Genomic DNA, 18,846 nt, shown 5'->3' with positions numbered 1-18,846 from the left:
CATCCATTTGAGGTTACAATTTAATAAGTCTATCTAGGTCAATAATTTGCTATCAAAGCTTTGACTTTGAAAAATAATCACTTTACATAAACACCAATAAAGCCGTACAAAACCTAATTCAACGCCAGTCCAGTAATAATTTTCAAAATCAGCGTTACTTAGATCAGATCAACAACGAATTTAATCAACAGATGGAGCAAAATTCCCAAATTGAAGATAACAATAGAGCCCTAAATCATCATCGGTGGAAAGCAAACAGCTAATCGAAGACCAATTGAGCATAATAAGCGATCAAACAAGCACAGATCTAGTTGAATCACATGAGTTAGTTATAAATGAAAAACTTTAAATTTATTGAGTAGAAGAAGAAGAGCATACTATTCGGGATTCATCTGGATCGATTAAATGAAAGATATTTGGCGATTTTGAAGGTGTATTTGTGTAGATGCAGATGCAGATGCAGATGCAGATGCAGATGCAGATGCAGATGCAGATGTAGGTTAGCTAGCGGTGTTTATGAATGCGGGTAAGGTGGAGGTTGAGTTGAGTTGAGTTGAGTTGAGTGGGTGACGTATTTATTTAATTCGATGGAAAGTTGGAAACAATGTTTTGACACGCGTTTTTCTCTTTTCTGTGTAACTTCCTTCTTTTCTTAACACACCAACAAAAATAAAAAGTAAATGAAATGCAACCAGTATTTATTCCCTTTGACTAATTTTTAATAATAATAATAATTATTATTATTATTATTCAGAATTTCGACCGATGTGATGGTATAACACAACCAGACATTGGTTTCTTTAAGCAAATTACATGGTGTCGCATGTCTAAGATACCACTGTAAAAGGTTAGTGTAGTTAATAAAGATTAATGGCCGAGACCGTAGTTTACTCTAATAATTACAGTAAATGATGTAAAGTATTACTTATTTTAATGTACTTGACCGGTTATTATTTTTTGAAACTACCATTTGGATTGCTGACATCACTTGCATACCCGATCATCTTCATTCTATTTCTAGGGGCATGGGCGAAGTATAAGAGGGATCGGGGGCGACCCCGGTCACTGCCGGGTAAATTTGGGTGATTTTATTCGAAAATTGTTATAGGTATTGAGCATGGTCGAGGTATTTGGTCGGTGACTTAGGCACCAAGTTAATAGTCCAGGGACTGTTGATATAAATTACTGCCTTCCGTTCCCCACAACAATGAACACCTTTGTCAGGCTCTCACATACGATTCCAATTCCTATTCCAGTTCCGACGGTTATGCTCTGTTTTCTCCACCACACCACGTGTTGGTAGGAAATTGAATCCACAATTCGATCCTCATTTCTCTCGTTATCATAACAGCTAATAATAAATATTTGAATTCCTTTCTTTCTTTCTTTCTTTCTTTCTTTACATTCTTGAATTTCAATTCATATTCTAAACTGATAGCTTCCGTTTTCATTTCACGGATGATAGATTACATTATTATTAGATTTTGAACCTTTTTATTTATTATTATCAATGGCTAGCGGCAACAAATTAGTCTCCGTCGATCCCGAAGAGCTCAGGTTTCCATGTAAGCATAGACTTTAAGCTTGTGTTATTTGTTATGATGATATTTGTATGTTGTAGGATATATTATTGCATCATGTTGAATTATTTGGAGATCTATATCTCATGAATGATCTGTTGCTGATAAATGTATGCAAATGGATATGAATTAGGAGATCAGATATAATATTAAGAGGATATTATATGTAGAGGTGTCGTAATGCTTTCATGTTGCAGTGATTATAATGAGGCTGAATGTTGCATCATGACATTTTTTTCTTCATAATCATCAATCAGGTGGTTATAATGAGAATGACATACTGAATAGAGGAAACTTAATAAAAGATATATGATAACTTTAACTACACTTTTAGGTTGAGTGCATGATACATACAAGGATCATAGTAATGCATGTTTGAGGTTAACATGAAGCTTAATTGCTCATATTCTTTTACATGTTAAGTTCCTTGTTTATACTGACTTATCTACATTATCAGAATTTTTAATGGCATGGCTTTAACATGCTAGAGATTAAGCAAACACTGATTTTAGCCATTGATTACATATCTTTCTTATCATTTATCTTTCTCATATTTCAACAGTTGAACTGGAGAAACCGAGCCTCTGTGATTTAAAACTTTCTAACTCCACAGACAAGAATGTTGCCTTTAAGGTATGTATGCTTTTCAACTCTTAAATGTTTAGGTGTAAAGCCTTTCCTCATAGCGTACTCACACAGATAATTTTTGTACCATTTTCTTGTTTTATGCTAGGTCAAAACTACTTCACCCAAGAAATACTTTGTAAGGCCAAATACTGGTATTATACAGCCTCGGGGTTCATGTATCATAAGAGGTAAATTATGGAGTCAAATCTGATTTGGATTATCTTAGTTTTGAGTGAAAAGATAAACTAGTTTACATCGCCACCCTCCTTATATTGAGTAAGGACTGCAATTAAACAGTTAGATATCAATTCATTATCTGAAATTAACAGTCGAAAGTGTTTAGTTATTGATTCCAATCATGTTTTATAAGTTACCCGCATGTATTCTAAATTCAACTTATTTGTGTATATTTAGTTACCCTTCAAGCTCAACTTGAGTACCCTCCAGATATGCAATGCAAGGATAAGTTTCTTTTACAATGCACTCCGGTCTCACCAGAAACTGATAGTGAAAATCTTCCACAAAATACTGTAAGAATACTTAAATATATATTACATTTCAGTCACTTTAAGCTTTATTGAAAAGATTAATAGCAGTTGAGTTATTAGTATATATTGCTTGTTGAATCCAGTTTAGCAAGGAACCTGGTAAGCAATTAGAGGAATGCAAGCTTAAGGTTGTCTATATTCCTCGCAATAATCCGGGAAATTCAGATGATAGTAAACAAAATTCTGATCCAAGCTCTGTGAGTTCATTAACAGTTTTTTTTCCACTTTATTGTTCATTTTATTTGACTGTATCTTTGCTGACTTCAAATTGGTTCTGTGTTGAACTACCATCTATATACATAGAATATATATGTATATACACACAGATACATATATGTAGACCAGATTATGCTTATTGAGCTATTTTTGTTCCTTCTTTGAATACAGAATCCCGCAGTTCAGGCCGCAAAAGCCGCTAGGGATGCAGCTATAAAAGAAACAAACCAGCTGCAACAGGAATTGGTACATTTACCTTTTTACCCTCACTATAGTTGGTTCACTAAATTTGTGTTACTTTCAACCATCCTTAGTAACGAATCTACATTTGAATTAATTTGAAGTGTCAAACAAGTTACCGGGAGGTTAACCCTTTCAGTCCAAAAAGCCTCTTTTAACATAGATTTTAAACCTCAGGGCATATGTCAATAGTCAAAAAGATTTTTTTTTTGGCTGAAAGTGTTAAACGGGCCAAACCACAAGGACCAAGGGTCCAAAAGCTTATTCTACTTAAATTTTATAAAGTGATAAAGATGGTTCCTGCGCATTTTCAAAAAAGTGAAGAGTAAATATAAAAGGTTAAATGGATGGTTTTGCTTACACGGTCGGTTCCTGCTAAACTGAAAAACTGAATTGTATAAACCCTAAACTGACGAACGACTTGCTTAAGGTTGGGCAGTCCGGTCGGTTTCAACTGTTTATGAACACACCCCTACAAGCTAGCATTATAATATCAGAAGATAAAAGAATCACTTCGGCTTGAGTTGATGATCTTTGAAATTTATTGAATCATTAACATTAAACATTCATATATGTTTTATGACTTTATCTACTCTTTAGGATACGCTAAAGAAAAGGAGCCACAGCAACAGTTCTGGATTCTCAATGAAGCTTGCAATAGCTGCTGGAGTGATTGGGATAATAGTGGGGTTGGTTATAAAGATGGTTCTAGGTTCATCACCAACACCACCCATACCCGCACCAATAGTTGAGGTAGCAGAATAATTCGCTTCGAAGTATAAAAATCTATTAATGATGATTCTTTTGTTCATTTTTTTTAAAGTAAATTTGTCTATGTCCAAAGCTGATGATGGCTTTGTGTTGTGTTGCTTGTTTTATTCATTGTCTTTGTACATTTGAACATTGAACATTGTTTATTTTGTTGGTTCTTTTATCAACAAGTATATGTCTATTATGCTAAAGTTATGTATTCTCACCTTGTTCCTTATTCTACTATAATCAATAGTTTAGTCAATGTTAACTAAAATCATGTTCTTTTTCAAATACTCAAAATCTTTAATTTTAAGATTATTTTGCTAAAGATTTGATCTAAAATTAGGATTTGCCATGGGCTGGTCCGGTTATGGTACGTGTAACCGATGTTTTAGCTTTTAGATTCCACAACCGATCAGTTTTTGATGGGAATGAGCTATGGGGGGGAATGATATATAGGTATTCTTAAAGGGGTCAATGGGAAATTAATACAAGTGACTAAAGTGTAATATAGAGGTAGTATAAGTAATAGGAATAAGACGTGTTAGTGGGCAGGATTTAGTTTGTTTGTTGTTAGGGCTCCGATGTATGGAGAGAGGGCATAGCCTTGGATTATCGCTGTAATCTTTCTTTTACGTTTTCGTAATACAATCGTCTCTTTTGTTCTTATTATCTTCCCTAAATCCAATCTATCACAATCAACACATATCAATTCTTATCAGTTTTGGTTACGAATGATTCAGGTTTTTGGTTATAAGGAAAAGTGGTTTAGTTAGAGCACCTATAATGGGTTTTTTTTTTAAGAAATCTGTGGTCTTTACGAGGCCAACGTGGAGGAGAGAAAAAGCGCAACGCCAACCTGACATCCATATGCCCCCACAGGGTTGCTCTTAATTCACTTAATCGTTGATTACGAACTTGAGTAAATTCGAATCAGTTTCAATATATAAATATATTCCATAGGTTTTGTGTTGATTGGAAAAAAAAGTATTTTAATTTTCAAAGGGAAGGAATAAGTAGGTATATATTATTATTGATGATAAAACTATCACAAAGTGATATATGATATATACTATTTATAAAGAAAAGAAAATATTGGGTTTTGATTTGATAAAACTATTAAGTAGATGATGATATGCATGGGGCTGATATGCATGCTATAAAAGTACAAGGGTGAACTAACAATAAAAGAAAGTTACGAGGGCAATACGTAAAATTAAAAATCAAGATCCAAAGCAAAGCAGTCGGGCGGGAAAACTCAAAACCAAAGTAATCAAAACCCTAACCCCAATCCCATTTTGGCGCCTCCAAATCCAATCCACCATTTCTCATCTTCTTCACTCTTCAATACCACAAACCCCTAATTTCCACACACACATTCAAACAATTTCAATGAATAACCAGCTGCTGCTATCATGCGCCTCAGATCAACTTCCGGATCTTCGAATTGCAGATCCAGAGTTACAAATTAAGTCATGGAACTTGTTTGCTGTTTTATTATCTATAGGTCATCCAGTTCCTCCAATTGAACTCGCATCTCGTTGCACTTCAATTGATGCGACTCCGGAATTCGTCGAATTTATTTGTTCGGTACCGAATTCGCCGATTTCGTTGACCAGTGATGGACTTGTTACGGTATCTTCTGCTGTTTGTGTGGTTTTAAAGAGGTTTTTGGTGAATTCAAGTCGAGGTTTGAAGGCTTTGGTTTCTCCGGAGGCGATGACGCGAGAGTGTGGGCGGAAGAGAACGCGAGAAGGTTTTGGAATTACGTTTACTCGGAAGCGAAGAAGACTGCGGTCGAATGCTTGCGGTAATAGATGAATAGATAGATCTAGGTTTTATTGATGAAAATTGTTATTGGCTTATTGTTGTTATTCAAGTCTGTTATTGTGTGTTTGAAATGATTAATTATGCTGCAGAGAAAGCAGATCAAGCCGATTTGACTATTCCTTTCGTGATTCCGGATGCTTGTGCGAAGGTACATCATTTTCTATTTTATAAAATTATAGCGTGCTCAAGTTAACAGTTGTTTAGAACTTAGAAGTGATTGTAATTGTATTCGTAATGTACCGTGAACATAAGTATCCTATTTATTATTTTAAGTTCTAAATTAGTTCCTTTTGGTGTAAATATTTTAAGTATTCATTCTAGAATTCGTTTAGTTTCATGGTGGTCAAGTAGTTGACTTAGTATACATTTATTGATAACAGGTTTTCATTCGCGTTGATGATATGTTGAGGAGTGTAATCATGAACACAGGATCGATTGGTATATCTAATGCTAATAGGATGCTCTCACAAATCAAGTTTGATTCTGGAAACTCTTATTATGGATTGAACGGTGAACATGAAGAAGAAAAGGAGACTGCTACTATTTTGAGCATGAAAGAGCTTGGAAGTAACAATAGTTTGAGTACTACATTAGCAGGAGGGCTTAAGGATTATTTTCAGTTTAGGTCATTATTTCATGTAACTGCAAGTTCACTTGCACGGATAGAAGATGTAAATGATGAAAGCTGTTTGTTAGGTAAAGAACCTAGTACAACATCTCACCAAGCAGATGATAACAGTAAGGTAATCTCACTGGTGAAGGCATGGATTGATAATGATTCTTCTAAGGCCGCTAACAACTTACTTGAAACAGAGAGGTTTGTGGAGGGAAGAGAATGTGAAAACACTTTAGATTCTGAAAACCATAAAGGCAATCTTGAAAATATGACACATAAAACTGTTCATGAGGGCGTAATACCTGAGCTTATTAATGGAAACAGGAACACTTTGTGCTTCAATGACATAACACATTGCCAAGAAGTTGGTGAACAGAATGTAGTTCCACAAACAGAAGAGAAAACAGCTTGCAGAAAAGATTGTTCACTTATTGGTGAACAAGATCATGAAAATTTAGTGGCGGGTAAGGATGTGACTTGCAAAGATGAGTTTACAATGAAAAACAGTGTCATTTCTTATGATCGAAAGCATTTGCCAGAATCCACTGCAAAATTGGAAGCTATTACAAAGGTTACAAGTTCCACACTGCAAACAGTCTCTATTAAAACAAGCAAGGGAAATGATTTTGGTTCTCTTACAGAGCAGAAGTACAGTAAAAAAGACAAGAGGCCAGTTCATACAAAGCAGAAGTTAAAACCAACTTGTGAACAAACGGTGCACACTAGTGGAAGGGAAAACATAAAAGAAACTAAGGAAAAGGCTTCAGTCATATCTGTGAAAGTGAGTGTCAGATGTTGTCTGATTATGGTTTTGGTTTGATATGTTAATTTTTAAACTCATAGTTTGATTGTCAAATAATGCTTCATTTCCAGGGTCATTCAGAGCCAAAAGTATTTCCAGTGTTTGAATCTTATATTGTAGAGGAAGAAGAAGGTTCAGGTAATTGGAATAAAGATGAATTCTTAATTATAAATTACAAGCCTTTTAGCCTAAGGTCTTTGTTTTATGACAATTTATATTATTTTCTTTTATTCTTATATTGTTTTTCACTTATGGAATACACAGGTGGTTATGGCACAGTGTATAAGACACGGAGGAAAAAAGATGGAACAATGTTTGCTGTTAAATGTAAGGAGCTGATGCATATTTGTTGGCACATCATTACATATGATGTATATTTCACTATGTATTGTTTACTTATGATAATAATTTGATAAATATTTGACTTCTGGTACTTTACGGTTTTGCAGATCCTCATGCAAATGCTAACAGACATGTTTATAATGAGTTGAAAATGCTGGAGCGATTTGGGTAAGGATACTGTAAAGATATTTCATAACCACCATTCTGTTATGATGCTGATACAAATTGCTTTTATACATCAGGGGCAAGAACTTTGTGATTAATTTTGAAGGCTCGTTCAAAAGTGAAAATTCTCCTTGTCTTGTTCTTGAGCATGTTGCACATGACAGGCCTGAGGTAATCTCTTAGACATTTGTTTTTATATAACCATGTAGTTAGTAAACATGTGTTATCAGTCTGCTTCATTTTTGTGTGTTTTAATGTAGGTTTTGAAAAGAGAAATAGATGTTTCTCAACTCAGATGGTATGGCTATTGTTTGTTTAGAGCGCTTGCTAGTCTTCATAAACAGGTACTGTTTGTTTTAACTTATCTATATTTGTGTGTGTGTGTGTCTGTGCCTGCGAATTTTTATTTGTATTTTCTGCTTCAGGGAGTAGTTCACAGAGATGTTAAGCCTGGAAATTTTCTTTTTTCTCGTAAGGCCTCTAAAGGATATCTCATAGATTTCAATCTTGCCACTGTAAGTAACGTTTTTCTCTAGTTTTTAACAAGGCTTTTTGATAATATGATATTTACTGTAACATTAAAATATTATTTATCGATTGTAAATATCTTTTTCACAGGATTTGCATCAGAAGCTTGGATCCACTGGTTAGCTCAATTTAGTGTTTTATGAATTCAGTTATTTTATAAAAAGCTAACTGAATCTTGTTTTTTACTCAAACCTTCCAAGACTTTCAAAACTTTTGATTTATGATTGTCTAGTCAAAATTAGGTGTAAGCGAACCGAGCGAACACACATGGAGCATGTTCGTGTTTGTTCTTTTAACTTTACCCAAACATACGATCGGACATGAACAACTAAACGAACAAGGTTTTCTTGTTTGTGTTAGTTCGTAAAGAAAACGATGGTGCTTATGTGTGTTTATGTTTTTTCACTAACAGTTTAAACGAACGGTTCACGAATGTAAATGAACATATTATGAATGGACATAACTGAAGCAAAACCATTTAAAAATAAACGTGAATAACAATTGTTGGGATAAGTTGTTAAAACCAGGCTATATTTTAATGGGTTAAGAGCCTAAAAAATTTAAATGAATATAATAAGAGTGAACTTAAACAAACCTAAACAAACAAACATAAATAAACATACACAAGTAAACGAACATTCACCGACATATATGAACGGATGAGACACGTGTTTGTGTTTGTTCGTTTATTAAATAAACGAAAATAACCGAACCAGTTCATAAATCGTTCACTGAACATTTGGTTCATTTACAAGCCTAGTCAGACGTGACAGCTAATGTGTCAGTAACTTTGATCATGTTGACTTTTCCTTATGTGGGGTCTGGAAAGTGGTTAGACTTGGAAGATCTTAAAAAAAAGTAAATAAATAAATAAATTTTAAACCTTAATATCAAAGCTGGTTACGTTTTGACTTTTATGCATTTTGTCCAATGAAAAAGAAGCTTAATAATTATTTCAATAATTAAACATATTCTCTCTTTCACAGCAAAATCCAAGTCCTATAACGATACAAGTTCTAAGCTTGTTTTGCCACCTCATCCCGAATCTCTTCCTTCAACAAGAACTAGTAAAACACTTTTGATCCCAAAAAACATGAAAAAGGACCACAAAGACTTAAACATGCACGGTGTGATGAAAAGCCAAGGTGCTGATGGTTCTGGAATAACTTCTACAAAAGATGCAACAAGTTCTAAAGTTCCTTCAGGAGAAAGATTCAGAGAACCAATTCCTTGCGTAGGAAGACAAGCATTACTCAAACTGGTACATGAATCATTGCAAAGTCCTGCTCGTGAATCAATGGTTACTAAAACTCCAGTTTCAAAAAGAAAGCGGGTTGCTGCCCCGCCTGCTAAGTTGGATAACAAGTTTTTGTATCTTACTCCTATGCCTTTGCAGTCTACTGGAGGTGGCTTACTTAAGAACAAAGGTGTGAGTTTGATTTAATTTGTTCACTTTTAACAGAATGTTGTATTAGTTGGGCTGATTGTGGTTTTTTGTTTTTTAAGGTGATGGGAAACAAAAGAAAGAAGGACCGTGTGTTGGTACAAAGGGTTTCAGAGCTCCTGAGGTAGGTTGTTATGCAATCATGTAATTGTCTGTGGTTCGATTATTTTATTAAGCTAAATTATTTTGCTAAAAAGATTTTTTTTTAAAACAACATAGTTCTTGTAATCTTATTGGATACGATAGTATTTATATGGTGTAAACGAGTCAAGCAGCTAGGTAGCTATGCGAGACTGGCTTGTTAAAATCTCGAATCAAGGCGGGCTTAATCGAGAAGCTCGAACTGAAAAATAAATTCATTTGATAAACGAATCCTAGCCAAGCTTCATATACTGAGCTTGGCTGATCTTGCGAGCTCTAGTTGAGCCTATTATATTCCATATTATAAGTAATTATATTTAATTATGATAAAAATAACGAAATGCTATATACTTATATATAATGTTATATGTAAAAAATTATAATTATAAATATATGTTACAAAAACATTTGAATATGCATATAAATAAACTAATAAATAAATAACATATAAGCCAAGTATGAACTTTGGATGTAGAACTGAAAACAAGCTAAGCTCGAGCTTGACTAGTTTACACCCTTGTTTATTTGTAATAAGAACGTTGAAATTATACCCAAAATTGTTTTGGTTCAGCCCGAGCTCGAACTTAAAAACAAGCTCGCATGATAAACGAATCTAAGCAGGAGTTTTATATACTGAGCAGCCTGAGCTCAGCTAGGCTTGCGACCCTAATGAGCCTATAGCATTAAATAGTAATAGTTATATATAATTATGATAAAATAGAATGAAATATTTTATAGAATGTTATGTGTATAAAGTTATCATTATAAATATATACTTTAATAATAATGGTAAATGTTTATAAATTATAAGTGCGATAATTAATAAATAATAAGCGAGTTGAGTTTGAATTTTGGATATAGAGCTCAAAATGAGTTGATCTCATGCTCGGCTCGTATACACCCATGATATTATATCAATAATAAAAAATTAAGAACAGTGAAATTTTACACAAAGTGTTTTGATTCAACCCGACCATTACCAAAAATACTTGTTTCGACTTTTGAACTTTATCTACCCTGCCTTGGTCGTTGGTAGCAATATCACCACTTATCATCGCAGCACTAAAATAATAATACTTCATTTTTAATTATTTTTATTTCATATCTTAATAATTCAAACCTGCATGTATTTCAGGTATTGTTGAAATCTACATACCAAGGCCCAAAGGTTGACATATGGTCTGCTGGAGTCACTTTACTCTACTTGATCATCGGAAGAACCCCCTTTGTTGGTGACCCGGATCAGTGAGCCTCCTCTTTCCCTACTCAATAAACCCTTTCTCAAATACGTTCTCTATTGCCACGCCAGTGAAAGCTAATTAATTTTTCTATTTGAAAATGCCACCAAACAGAAACATAAAAGAGATTGCAAAGTTTCGTGGCAGTGAAGAGCTATGGGAAGTGGCAAAGTTACATGATCGTGAATCATCGCTGCCACCGGTATATTATACTACTTAAAATATTTTATTCCCTATTTTGTTTTTGTTCCATATTACTGCAAGTAAAGTTATGTAACTATGTATTTTGATGCTATAGGAACTTTTACAAGTACAATCACTGGCATCCACAAAGCTACAAGAATGGTGTAGACAAAACACGAGACGAGAGGATTTCTTTGAGGCCATTCCAAGCTCGCTTATTGATCTTGTGGATAAATGCTTAACAGTCAACCCACGGGCAAGGATTAGTGCAGAAGAAGCTTTGAAGCATGAGTTTTTCGTGCCATGCTTTAATGCTTTTGAGAAACAGAGGCTACTTAGGCAAAAACTAGCTCATTCAAATTCACAGTCTGTCAATTGTCAAAGCTCTTCTGTGAAAAATGTTTGTTGAATTCATATTAACTTGTTTAACCCAAGGGACTTTGACGTGTTGGCTTTCTACTTACTTGAACCTTGCTAATTGAAGGGGATGGAATATATCTACCAAATTTGTAAAAATTAAGATACTGTTTAATTGTTTATTCATGTTTATCATTTTTTCCTTTCAGTTTAACCACTATTTAAATTAGTAAAGCCATTTATAAAAGTTTGTCCAAGTCAACATTTTATGTTATTTAACTTAAAACTGCATCCATTTTTTTTTTGGACAAAACTTTTGCATGCTTTTCATCATACTTTTAAGATATGTTATGAGATATAACAATTTCTGAAGTGACATTAGCCCAATTAGTCTTCAGATGTGACAAGATGCTTTAGCGTTTTTGTATGTTATTTACAAGACATCTGACCACGATTTCACAAGATAACAAAATAAAATTGATTAGCTTTTTGCATAAAATAAAAATAAATGGAAAAATTTTAAAATGATCCAAATAAGTAGAGAGATTCAAAAAACGATCTACCCTTCAGAAAAACTCTTTAAAATGGCCCATCCCATTTTCATTTTCATGATGAGATTCATCGATCAATAAAATACTTGTTGAATTTAAAGTTTAAGCTCAATTGAATGGGTTATTTTTAAAATCTCTCTCCTTATTTAAGTTATTTTGAAATTTTTTCCTAAAATAAAACTGTTGTTTTTTTGAAATAAAACGGTTGTTTTCTGTGTATCAATAGTGATTGCACATGGACACACGGTTAGTTTACATGTCACTCATGACTGGTGTATATACTTTTACTTTTTAATTTCTTTTAAGTTGATAATTTAACGTATATCTAAAATGTGTTTTTACCTATTTAATTTTCACTCCATTTACGTTTGTTAACTTAAAAAAATAACTTGTCATAAGTTTTTTCTTTCTCTTTCATTGACTATTACTGAGTACCGATGCCGTAAGAAACAGTCTCACCAAATCAAACAACTAACCGAACAGATTCCCGCCACATCAATAATGAACTGAACACATTTTAATACCCTCTGGGCCATTTAACAACTATAGTTATGGATTTTCTCTTTTGTTTGTTATAGAGAGCGAATACTATATCGGCTTCCCATTGCAATGTCCATATTCTTATATACGTTCAGTTATATAATTTTAACACCCAACTGCAGAATACCCTCCTCGTAAACATCAAAGATTATATCAATCGTGAGAATTCCCACAAATAACCTAGAAAGTTCCTGAATTCCTTGGATTTATATATATATATATATATAAGGACGTAAGGTTACATTAAAATACATACAATATAACAACTAATTATAAAAAGACAAATTAAGTAGGAAATTTCCTATTGGACGGTACTCGTCACTTGGCGAAACTTAACGACGTCTTCAACCATCTGCTACAAATACCTACCGTTTACTTTGCCTGCCTCAAAAGTCAGTTTCATCATAACCAATCAAGCTCAATGGAATCATTCTCGTCGTTCTTCGATTCACAATCTCAATCGGCTTCTCGTAACACCTGGACTTACGATTCTCTCAAAAACTTCCGTCAGATTTCACCCCTTGTCCAAACTCATCTGAAACAGGGTTCGCCTATTTTCTCTCAATTAGGTTTAGTATACATCTTAATTTTGGAATAAAGCATTAAATCGTTACGTGTTTGCTTCATTTCGGAATTGTTTACGGTTTGATCCGTAAATTGTTCGTATGTTTCTTGGTTGTGTAACCGCCTGATTTTTGAGTATTGTTGATCTTTCTTAAGCTCGTAAGCTTTATACTACATACAGACAGACAGTTACAGAATTGAATGGTGAAGGTTCATGTGCATACGAAAACGTAGGAAATAATACCAATTTATAAAAAAATAAGAAATCTACGTAAACAATTATTTGTTATAATAACAAAGAAGGAAACAAAAAAATTAATCAAGAACAAAATAATAACAACAAATACTTATATCAGCAAAAGAAAAAATGTAATAATAACAACAAAATATAAATAAGCAAATACTTATAACGTCTCATAATAAAAAAATTAGCCAATACGAACATAAAATAACAGAAAACACTTATAAAAATAAACCTAATAACAGCAAATTGGTTCTCACTGTTTTCATGTTAAGAATAAAATGTATTTGATCCTGTTTCGAATTTAATAACCAACTGAAAATGAAAATGTGTGTCTTGTACAATAATCCCTAAATTACACCACAACATCAATTACAAATAAATAATTAAATAAATAAATAAATAAAATAGATGAATTTGATCTGGCCCAGATGCTTGTGCTTGAGCCTCTGAAGAAACTAACGGCTTATTTTCTAATTTTAATTTTAATTTTTATTTTCATTTTTTTAAGTACAAAGTTACCAAAAGTTTTTTATTACATCGAAACAGAAGGCAAGCAGGCAACAAGCTGCGCTGCTACCCCCTTTTTGAATTGCAAAACCCAATCTTTTAAAAACTGCATTTGCTGATCTTGGAGTCATAACATTACTATGCATGACCCGTTGAACGCGGGTAAGTAACTCAACAGCTTTAGGCGCGAGGAAACCCAAAGTATCGCCCATTAACAATAGTTTTATGCTTATATAATGATATATATGACATAGTTTTTTTTAAATTATTTTTTAATTACCTTTTCATGTTTAGTTTCTACTCATACTGCTTATAATTGACTCCATACAACATCATTTCAGGTTTATCTGACTCTATGTTGCGCGCTAGTAGCGTCTGCTGCTGGAGCTTACCTTCACATCCTATGGAACATTGGTGGTCTCTTGACCACATTTGCAACCATAGGATGCATGTCATGGTTACTCGCCACTCCTCCGTATGAAGAGGTAACTTTATTTGCTTGCTTGTATTATGTTGTATTATCTTTATGCTTATTTTTTGAATCATTTTGTCTTGTTTGATATGCAGCAAAAAAGGGTTTCACTGTTAATGGCTTCAGCTCTCTTTCAAGGAGCTTCTATCGGTCCTCTAATCGATTTAGCCATCAATTTTGATCCAAGGTATGTAATATGTTTATGCTTATGCTTATGTTGTTATTTTGAACTTATGATATAGTTATGTTTTGCTTAGTGAACATTGTATCATGTTGTTTTGTTTGGTTTGCCCCTTGCAGCATTTTAGTGAGCGCGTTAATGGGGACTGCTATCGCGTTTGCTTGCTTCTCTGGAGCTGCCATGTTAGCGAGACGCAGAGAGTATCTTTATCTAGGAGGTCTTCTGTCTTCTGGTTTATCGATATTGTTCTGGTTGCATTTTGCTTCATCTATCTTTGGTGGTTCCATGGCTATGTTCCAATTTGCGGTAACAAACAAAATGAGAATGCTTTACTTGATACTACTAATCGGCACGCTACCTTTATTCTAATTACTAATTATTAATGGTTATGGTTATATTTTGCAGCTGTATTTTGGGCTTTTGGTGTTTGTTGGCTACATGGTATTTGATACACAGCAGATTATTGAGAAGGCTCATCTTGGAGATTTGGATTACGTGAAGCATGCGCTTACGCTGTTTGCCGACTTCATCGCTGTCTTTGTTCGTATACTTATTATCATGGTAAGTTTTAACTTTTGAATGGAATGCCATTGTTTTCTTCTTATTGACTCATAATAATGGAATCTGATTCGTTTGTTTTCTGTCATGTCATGGCGGATGCAGTTGAAGAATTCGGCTCAAAAGGAAGAGAGGAAGAAGAAGAGAAGAGATTAGAGTGTTTAGACTTGCAAAAACTTGAAATAATGTTGATAATAATGATGATGTGATCTTACTATGTTTAATATTCTGGTACATAAGTGAGTATATGTATGTGGTTTTGAGTTATAATTAACGAGTATTTGTACTTTCTATAGGTTTGTGACAAATTACTGAATTAGTATTCAAGGTCCGGTTTTAATTTAGATCTCGGTTTTACCACACACAACATGATGATATCCGTTCTCTCATCTGAAGATATCCATACAAAATTTACCTGTTTTATATGTCGTAGGTTTACAATGAAGAAAAAATAGCAATCTCAAAATTACAATAAAATGTGACTTAGATCTTGTAACACCCCGACCGATGGCGGATTATACATCGGGGCGCCACGTATTGTTTCATTACTCGTGACACTATTTGGGTGTCAATATTTAATAAATACATTTTCATTGCGCACACGCAGAACACAAATCGTAAAGTAACATAAATCATATCATAACTTAAAATATTCAAATAACATAATTTGTCTTGTTACATTTTAATCTAGGTCCAAAGAAAAAGAAAACATCCTACGTGTCCTTGAGATTCCCAAAAGCAGCTACATCAAACCTGAACATGTGTTAAAATAAAACGTCAACACTTGCGTGTCGGTGAGAAATCAAGTTTATTAGATATAAATAGATAATAACAAATACTGCGCGCAACATGTGCTTAACTGGGGTTTAACATAGGGTGTAATCAGATTGTGATCAAGCCTAGATAGATCATAGCTCATAGTTCAATCCGTGCTCCCAATCGAGCACAAAAACGAATAATCATACGTGCATGTGTAAACAAAACAAGAAAACCGTAAACGATAGGTCTCCCGTGTTCATCTAATGGATCCATGAAAACTTCGGAATAGGCCGAACAAAGCGGTTAATGATTCACACATACAAATAAACAGCCAAGTAAACGTCCATAACACATATGGGGTTTTGTGCATATAAATTTCATAAACAAGTTTAAGACTCAAGTTGTACGAACACATGAACATCCCAAAACGTTAAAAATAAAAGGGGATTAAGTACGAGATTACTCACTTGTAAACGGTGCGATGAAAGATAATGCAAGAACCAACTTTTAAACAAGCACAAGTTAACCTATAAATAAGAGTTTATTGGTTTAACGATTGGTTTTTATGTCTTGAATATATGTAGTAAGTATCGATTTTTGTTAGTTAAACAAATTAAAACAAAATATATATATTTATATTTACCGAGATTCTGGGCAGAACAGAAGAGAAGACGGAGGCAAAGAGAGGGGTGGCGATGCTGAGGAACTACGGCAGAGAGCAAAGGGAGAGAGATTTGGGGAGTGTTTTAAGTGTAGTGTTAATAAACAAGAAATTAGCTTAATTTATAGGAAAACCCAAGGGAACACAATCCCTTGAAAAGGGGAAAAGATCTTATCAAATCAAGCAAAAGATATTAAAAAGCACAAGAAAACAAAAGCAAAAGATATCAAAAGATATGCCGGCAGCTGCAGGGGATGGGGAAAAGCTGACAGGTTACAGATCAAAGCATGGGGGGTGTCAGATAAAGCACTGTTCAAGACATGCAAAAGAAGATTTCAAAAGATTATGTCAGTCACTTTTTCTGTCAACCAATAGGATTGGTGCGCATGCTGCGCCGAAAGTGGCTTTTCGGACAGATGTCGGAACTGATCTACAGTGCTCATACAAAAGATAAGATATTTCAAAAGCATACAGGCTGACCTAAACTGAAGAAAAGACTTAAGGTCTAGCGCGAGAAGACTCGAGCGCGCGCGAGGGCGAAGGCAGACAGAGAACAATCCTTAGCGCGCCGCGGGAAGAACTAAAATCCTTAGCGCGTCGCGGGAAGAACTACAATTCTTAGCGCGCCGCGGGAAGAACTATAATCCTTCGCGCGCCGCGGGAAGAACTACCATTCTTAGCGCGCTGCGGGAACAGTTCGCCTCGCGTATCGCAGGAACAGTTGGTCTTCGCGCAGGCTTCCTTGTAAGGAGTCTGGCGCGTGGAGCTGCGCAGACATCCTTAGGCGGGAAGAACCAAAGGACAAGCAAAGAGTTAAGAGAAAAAGGGGTTCCAGGCTTAAGGGTTAAGCAGAGGGGCGGGACGGCGACAAGAGAGAAAAAGGGACGGGACGACGACAAGAGAGGAAAAGAAGAAAGGGACGGGTCGGCGGAAAGAAATTATTATTATTATTAAGTAATATAAAAATATATATATATATATGATTTATTAAATGTTGAAATTACAAAGATTAATAATCAAATTTTAAATTATAAAAAAAAAAAGAATCGGATTCGAAAACGGGTACCTGGGTCGGGTCGGATTGGGCAGTTGTCACAGTCTCCCCTACTTTAAGAAATTTCGTCCCGAAATTTATCTCGAAGTAGGATGCGCAGAGAAAAGGTGCGGGTACTTGATCTTCATTTGATCTTCCCTTTCCCAAGTGAACTCGGCTCCGCGCTTGGACTGCCAACGAACTTTGACAATAGGGATGCGACTGCGCTTGGTTTGCTTCACCTCGCGATCCATAATCTCAACAGGCTTCTCAACAAAATGCATAGACTCATCAACTTGAACTTCATCAAGTGGTATGTGGAGGTTCTCGTCAGCTAAACATTTCTTGAGATTGGATACATGGAACGTTGGATGCACATTGCTGAGCGCGGGCGGCAGGTCCAGTTTGTAGGCAACTTTTCCCACCCTCGCAAGAATCTTGAACGGACCAACATAACGAGGTGCAAGCTTACCTTTCTTCCCAAAGCGGACAACACCCTTCCAGGGCGACACTTTGAGGAGAACAAGATCACCAACTAGAAATTCGAGAGGCTTCCGCCTGCGATCTGCGTAACTCTTATGTCGGCTTCTGGCAGTCAGCAGATGATCACGGATCTTGGCGATTTTATCGGTTGTCTCTTGAACTAGTTCGGGTCCTGTGATTTGAACTTCACCCACTTCGCTCCAACAAATCGGTGAGCGGCACTTTCGACCGTAAAGTGCTTCAAATGGGGCCATACCGATGCTGGAATGATAGCTGTTATTATAAGAGAACTCGATCAGAGGTAGGTGTGAATCCCAATTACCTTCAAAATCAAGAACACAAGATCGAAGCATATCCTCAAGGGTTTGGATGGTTCGCTCAGACTGTCCGTCAGTCTGGGGATGATATGCAGTACTCATGTCCAAACGAGTTCCTAACGCAGTTTGGAGAGATTTCCAAAAGCGAGATATAAAACGGCCATCGCGATCGGATATGATGCTCAAGGGAGTACCATGACGGCAGACAATTTCATTGACATAAAGATGCGCAAGTTGTTCAACACGGTAGGTTTCACGAATGGGCAGAAAGTGGGCAGACTTGGTCAATCGATCCACTATTACCCAAATGCTATTATGGTTGCTTGCGGTCAAGGGTAACTTGGTGATAAAGTCCATTGCTATACT

At 35.1% G+C, this 18,846-nt stretch overlaps 3 protein-coding genes across 3 annotated transcripts; all 3 read left to right on the top strand.

Annotated features, from left to right (window-relative positions):
* The first annotated feature begins 1,436 nt into the window (after positions 1-1,436).
* LOC143533464 (vesicle-associated protein 2-1-like) lies at positions 1,437-4,049 on the top strand. The gene is made up of 7 exons (XM_077028242.1): positions 1,437-1,565; positions 2,143-2,213; positions 2,314-2,395; positions 2,622-2,737; positions 2,839-2,952; positions 3,143-3,217; positions 3,812-4,049. Exons 1-7 carry the CDS (start codon positions 1,511-1,513, stop codon positions 3,974-3,976), a joined length of 678 nt encoding a protein of 225 aa, XP_076884357.1. The 5' UTR covers positions 1,437-1,510; the 3' UTR covers positions 3,977-4,049.
* A 1,249-nt stretch (positions 4,050-5,298) lies between these two features.
* Positions 5,299-11,662, top strand: LOC143533433 (uncharacterized). The gene is made up of 15 exons (XM_077028224.1): positions 5,299-5,774; positions 5,884-5,942; positions 6,175-7,191; positions 7,284-7,350; positions 7,477-7,539; positions 7,662-7,722; positions 7,797-7,890; positions 7,980-8,063; positions 8,145-8,234; positions 8,338-8,365; positions 9,234-9,674; positions 9,754-9,815; positions 10,968-11,077; positions 11,185-11,272; positions 11,369-11,662. The coding sequence occupies exons 1-15, from the start codon at positions 5,357-5,359 to the stop codon at positions 11,660-11,662; spliced, it is 2,976 nt and encodes a 991-aa protein (XP_076884339.1). The 5' UTR covers positions 5,299-5,356.
* A 1,460-nt stretch (positions 11,663-13,122) lies between these two features.
* LOC143533462 (bax inhibitor 1-like) lies at positions 13,123-15,483 on the top strand. The gene is made up of 6 exons (XM_077028241.1): positions 13,123-13,275; positions 14,358-14,501; positions 14,584-14,675; positions 14,789-14,975; positions 15,075-15,230; positions 15,333-15,483. Exons 1-6 carry the CDS (start codon positions 13,123-13,125, stop codon positions 15,381-15,383), a joined length of 783 nt encoding a protein of 260 aa, XP_076884356.1. The 3' UTR covers positions 15,384-15,483.
* The last annotated feature ends 3,363 nt before the right edge of the window (positions 15,484-18,846 follow it).

Source organism: Bidens hawaiensis, unplaced genomic scaffold (assembly GCF_021521415.1).
Source record: "Bidens hawaiensis isolate Kalapana, Puna unplaced genomic scaffold, B.hawaiensis_p1.1 tig00009693_1, whole genome shotgun sequence".
Lineage (NCBI taxonomy): Eukaryota > Viridiplantae > Streptophyta > Magnoliopsida > Asterales > Asteraceae > Bidens > Bidens hawaiensis.
The sequence above is the reverse complement of the archived record's forward strand: the minus strand, read 5'-3'. Positions and strand labels throughout refer to the sequence as shown.